General features: G+C 38.8%; 1 protein-coding gene across 1 annotated transcript; it reads left to right on the forward strand.

Moving 5' to 3' along the window:
• Positions 1-766: 766 nt before the first annotated feature.
• On the forward strand, positions 767-4,831 carry LOC149072139 (uncharacterized). Its single transcript, XM_089246754.1, has one exon. It carries the CDS (start codon positions 767-769, stop codon positions 4,829-4,831), a length of 4,065 nt encoding a protein of 1,354 aa, XP_089102880.1.
• Positions 4,832-5,993: the final 1,162 nt, after the last annotated feature.

Here is a 5,993-nt window from a genome sequence, read left to right on the forward strand (position 1 = left end):
TAAGCAAAACGTAAAACTGCCAGAAATTCCCCTGCCACAATTTAGTGGCAAATATGAAGAGTGGACTCTGTTCAAAAATCAATTCAATTCTCTGATAACCGAAAATAATAACCTTTCCGATGTACAAAAACTGTATTATTTACAAGCTGCCTTGAAAGGTGAAGCTAGACAAGTTCAAAGCATTGAAGACACCTTTGATTCATTATTCTCTGCACTAGAGAAACGGTTTGAAAACAAACGTTTGATTGTTGATACGCATATCAATGCATTAATTTCAATCCCTAAAATCACCCAAGAGTCGGCTAAAGATTTGAGAGCCTTGCTAGACAACGTTCTAAAGCACCTGAGAGCATTAAACATTGCAAATCTTAAAACAGATACTCTGAGTGAAGTAATATTATCCAATTTAATTCTCAGAAAATTGGACAGAGAAACAAGAAAACAATTTGAAATGACCCTAGAATCTACAGAAATTCCTAGTTGGGATAGTTTGATTTCATTTTTGGAAAGCAGATGTCAGTTTTTGGAAGGTGTCACGCGAATCATTCCCGTCCGTGAGCCTCGCAATTCACCTATAAATAAATCGAGGACCTTTGCTGTAAAATCCTCTAACTACGGGAAATCATGTCCTGTATGCAAATTAGAACACTCCATATATAATTGTTCTGAGTTTCATAGGCTAAGCATTAATGAGAGGCAAAATATAGTGAAAAAGAAACACCTTTGTTTCAATTGCTTAAATGACTCCCATACAGTAATTGGATGTATGTCCAAGGGCTGTAACATCTGTGGTTACAAACATCACACCCTCCTTCATCGAGTTAAAAGAAATGACTTGTTAGAAGACAAAACAAAAAAAGAAGGAAAGTCGCCTCCGCAAGCATCAAACGTACTCCCGCTTGCTGATAAACAATCCGATGAGATGGGGGAAGTCAGTCACACATCGACCCTCATAAACAGCACTCCTCGACAAGTGACGAATAACTACGTTCTTCTGGCTACAGCAGTGGTATACGTGAGGGATTCACGAGGTTGTTTACAACCATGTAGAGCGTTGTTGGATAGTGCATCGCAGTCAAGCTTTGTTACTACCGAATGCGCAAAAAGACTTGGGCTGAAAAGAAATAAAACTTTCGTCGCTGTGTCTGGGTTGAGCGGCTCACCAGTAAACATAAACCAGAAACTGCATGTGGTAATTTCATCTTCAGATGACAAGTTTAGGCGCTCATTGGAGTTGCTAATAGTTCCGAAAGTGATGGGTTTCAGTCCTTCCAGATATATCAACAAATCTGAAGTTTCCCCTCCAGAGAATATACGGCTAGCAGATCCCGACTTTAATGTTCCGAATAGAATCGACATTTTATTGGGTGCCGAAATATTTTTTGAGATTTTATGCGAACATCGGATTACCACATCTAAAATATCGTTGCAAGAAACTGTTTTTGGTTGGATAGTTTGCGGTGCTGTTCAAAACCAAACCGAAAGTAATGTCCGATATTGTCACTTATCGAATGAATTAGAACATTTAGATAACACCTTGAAAAGATTCTGGGACTTGGAATCCGTAAACGAAAACAAGCTTATTGAAAGTACTGAGGCATTTCTTTGTGAAAAGCATTTTTGTGAGACTCATTCCAGAAATGAGGCAGGTAGATATGTAGTGCAACTACCTCTTAAATCAGATCAAACACAATTGGGAGATTCTTTGGCCATGGCTAGTAGAAGATTGAACGTAACGTGCAAACGACTAGACAAGGATGGAGATATGAAAAAGCTTTACGTGTCCTTCATGAAGGAGTATGAGGATTTGGGACACATGGAAGAACTCACCTCTGTTGCAGTTGATTACAACACCTACTATATGCCACATCATGGCGTTCACCGACCTGATAGTGTGAGTACAAAACTTCGCGTTGTCTTTGATGCATCCGCCGTCTCTTCTTCAGGGGTGTCTCTTAACCATTTGCTCATGAATGGTGGAACTATTCAACAGGATTTATTCTCAATTATGATGAGATTTCGTCAACATAGATATGCTTTCACCGCCGACATTGTAAAAATGTATCGGCAAATTCTGGTTGAATCCGGCCATTGTGATTTGCAGAGAATCGTGTGGAAAGAAAATCTGAACGATCCTGTTAAGGTGTTTAGATTATTGACCGTCACCTACGGTACAGCTTGTGCTCCGTATTTAGCTACACGTGTGCTGAAACAACTTGCGCTAGACGAACAATCTCGATTTCCTTATGCGTCCAAGATTGCACTCTCGGACTTTTATGTGGATGACATCTTGTCTGGTGCACATGAACTACATGACGCTCTAGAGCTTCAGCGTCAATTGATACAGATGCTCCAAACTTGTGGAATGACACTTCACAAGTGGTGTTCCAATTCGACACTGCTAAACGCAGTCAACCATGGCGAGAATGGATACAGTTTTGATGCCAAGGACAATGTCACTGTGAAAACGTTGGGCTTGGCTTGGAATCCCCAAAAGGACTATTTCACGTTCAAGGTAAGCTCAAACCTATCTTCCGATTACACCAAACGCACCGTTCTCTCGGATATAGCGAGACTGTTTGACCCATTGGGATTGCTAGGGCCTATCATAGTTAAGGCAAAAATATTCATGCAGCGTTTGTGGCTGTTGAAATTGGACTGGAATAATATGCTTCCAAAAAAGGAAGCAACCGAATGGTGCAAGTTTACTACTGCCCTGCATGTTGTTAATGATATATGCATTGATCGTTATTGCTTATCTGGTGAAGGTCGATCAATTGAAATACATGGATTCGCCGATGCTTCTTCTGAGGCTTATGGCGCGGCAGTTTACGTGCGGTGTCTTTCTGAAAATGTGTACAGTGTTAAGCTGTTGTGTAGTAAGTCAAGAGTGGCTCCACTCAAGGTGACTACTATACCTCGTTTAGAATTGTGTGCAGCAGTATTGCTGTCCAAGTTGATCAGTAAGGTCGTAGAATCTCTAAGGTTAGACCTTAAGAAAATTATTTTGTGGTCAGATTCAGAAATTGTTCTGACATGGATAAACACCTCACCTCATTTGTTGAAAACTTTTGTAGCCAATAGAGTGGCAGTTATTCAGGAAATAACTAGTGGGTATAAGTGGTACCACGTTAGATCCGAAGACAATCCAGCAGATCTGGTGTCACGTGGCTTGTCTCCTGACAAATTAATTCACAATGAATTGTGGTGGAGCGGTCCTGATTATTTGAGATCAGAACTTAGTTTTGATTTTGATTCACCTACGTTCACAGCTGAGGATGAGACATTTGCTAGTGAATTCAAGAAATCCGTTGAGCATTCATTGGTAGCAAGTGTTGATGATGTTATAACACCCATAATAACGAAAGCCAGCAGATACACAACCACCATTAAAATAGTTGCTTACGTTCTTAGATTTTGTTCTAATGCCAGATCTAAGACAGATAAAAAATCAGGTCCACTCACTGCCCAAGAACTTGACGTGGCAAGAATAAAAATAATCCAGATAGTTCAAAGGGAATTCAGTGAGGAATTGAGGAACTTGAAGCAAGGGGCTCAAGTCTCCACTAAAAGCAAATTGAAAAATCTTAATCCCTTCATCGATCAGGAAGGATTGCTTCGCGTTGGTGGTCGCATAAATGAAGCAGACATTTCGTACAATCAAAAACACCAGATAATTCTACCAGCCAAACACCGACTAACGAGACTGATTTTCGAATACTATCACCGTAAACACCTGCATGTAGGTTCTCAAACCTTACTGCATCTCGTTCGCCAAACTTTTTGGGTTGTTGGTGCAAGAAACCTTGCAAGAAAAATAGTTCATGAGTGTGTAACATGCTTCCGTGCACAACCGACCACTCTTGAGCAAATAATGGGCAACTTGCCTAAGGAAAGAGTAAACAGAACTTTTCCATTCAACGTTTGTGGAGTAGATTTTTGTGGCCCATTCTACGTAAAATTCAAGGGTCAGAGAAGGGGTCAATTGCATAAAATCTATGTTGCTTTATTCGTGTGTTTTGTGACTAAAGCAATCCACCTAGAATTCGTGTCAGATTTGACAGCAGACGCATTTATTGCATGTCTAAAGAGGTTTTTTGCTAGACGTGGAAAATGCTCATCAATATTCAGCGATAATGGCACTAATTTCGTCGGTGCCAACACAGAGTTGAAACGTCTTCATCAGATGGTTGTGAAACCTGATGAATCTGTGGCTAATTTTTTCGCCTTCGAGGAAATCACATGGAATTTCCTACCTCCAAGAGCTCCAAATTTTGGAGGTTTGTGGGAAACTGGTGTCAAGTCCTTCAAGCACCATTTCAAAAGAACTGTTGGGTCTTCCAAACTCACGTTGGAAGAGTTCCAAACTGTTATGACCCAAATTGAAGGAATTTTGAACTCCAGACCACTTACACCTCTATCGCCAGACATTAATGACTTTGATGTCCTAACACCAGCTCACTTTTTGATTGGACGATCGCTTAACACCGTTGTTGAGCCTGACCTGTGCCACCTTGGTGATAACCGACTATCTCGATGGCAGCTCACAACACGATTCGTTCAGACCATCTGGAAGCGTTGGCAGATGGACTACTTAAGTTCGCTCCAGCAACGAAATAAGTGGCACTTCTCAAAATCTAATGTGCAACCAGGTGCCATGGTGATTGTCAAGGAAGATAACGTGCCGCCGTGTAACTGGTTACTTGGAAGAATCGAAGAAATCATTCCAGGTCCAGATCACAAGGTTCGCGTTGTGACTGTACGAACTAAAAAAGGACTAATCAAACGATCCATAGCAAAAATTTGTTTGCTCCCTCTTCAAGAGAAATGAAGTGACTTTGTCTTCATGTACTTTTTTATCTAGTGTTTGTGTTTATCATATTTTAGCGGATATATTTTAGTATTTTCATTTGTGCATTTTAGCTGCATAATTTCATTGCATATGATATTGATGTTTTTTTTAAGCTTTTCAGAATGGATATTAATTTGAATTGACTGTACATATGTTTGTTGCATTTTGAATCAATTGCAACGCGTGTTTGATTACAGCAGTTATGTATTTAGATTTGTTTCAGTTCATTTTGATGCCTAAGATAGAATATGCCTACACAAGTAAGATGCATTTATCTTGCAAATGTATTATTACCATTATAGTTATATGCTCATGATTCTTCATAATTACTTTTACAATATGTATTGTTTACAAGTTTTGATTTCAAGCATTTTTTAATTTCTTTTGTATTGTGTTAAATTGATATTGGTTGTAATTAGCATTACAACGCCGGGCGGGATGGAAACGCCTAACTTTTTATCTTTTGCTCCCAACACAAGATGGAGTTGATGTCAACTTTCGCTTTTCTTTTCTTGTGTATTTCTTATTATTATTATGTCTCTCTCCCTCTCTAAGGGGAGAAATGTGTAAGAGTGTATGTCACAACTCTCCAGTGGGAGGTTGTCTGATGTTAGTCCCCTGCGTATTATTGCGCGCATTATTGAATCACCCTTCTCACAGAATTAAAATTTGTTGAGTTTAAAAACACAGGTGTGTGTTTGAGTTCATGGTATCGACCAGTTTAAGTGACAAAAAGTCATCAAAACAAATTCAAACAATTATTAAGTTAACAAGAAACGACCGGTATTGGAACGTGTAATTGTTTGAATTCGATTCCATTTAAATCAGTTGTGAAAATATATTGTTTCTATTTTATCATACTGAGATTTCAAACATTTTCTACATTATTTTGATTATTGATACTGTTATAATTCATTTGTTAGTGTTAGCCGTTGTCCAAACAATTGAACTCACAATATTTCTTTATTTCTTTTTGGTGAAACTCGTCTCACAAAGAAATCTGAAACAACACTTTATCACAAATTCTTATTGTGGTCGAGTACCACATTGTTTCAACAATGTTCTATCTACTGCAGATACGAACTAGTTTAGTCACACAAGTAATCAAGTAAAGTATAATTTAAAAAATAAGTAAGGAAAA

The sequence above is a fragment of the Pholcus phalangioides genome, unplaced genomic scaffold (assembly GCF_987345545.1).
Source record: "Pholcus phalangioides strain wild (caught in Gottingen) unplaced genomic scaffold, Ppha-v1.0 ptg000017l_1, whole genome shotgun sequence".
Taxonomy (NCBI): Eukaryota; Metazoa; Arthropoda; class Arachnida; order Araneae; family Pholcidae; genus Pholcus; species Pholcus phalangioides.

Coding starts and splice junctions, on each gene's coding strand:
- LOC149072139 (XM_089246754.1), top strand. CDS start 767: ATGTCCAAGGGCTGTAACATCTGTGGTTACAAACATCACACCCTCCTT.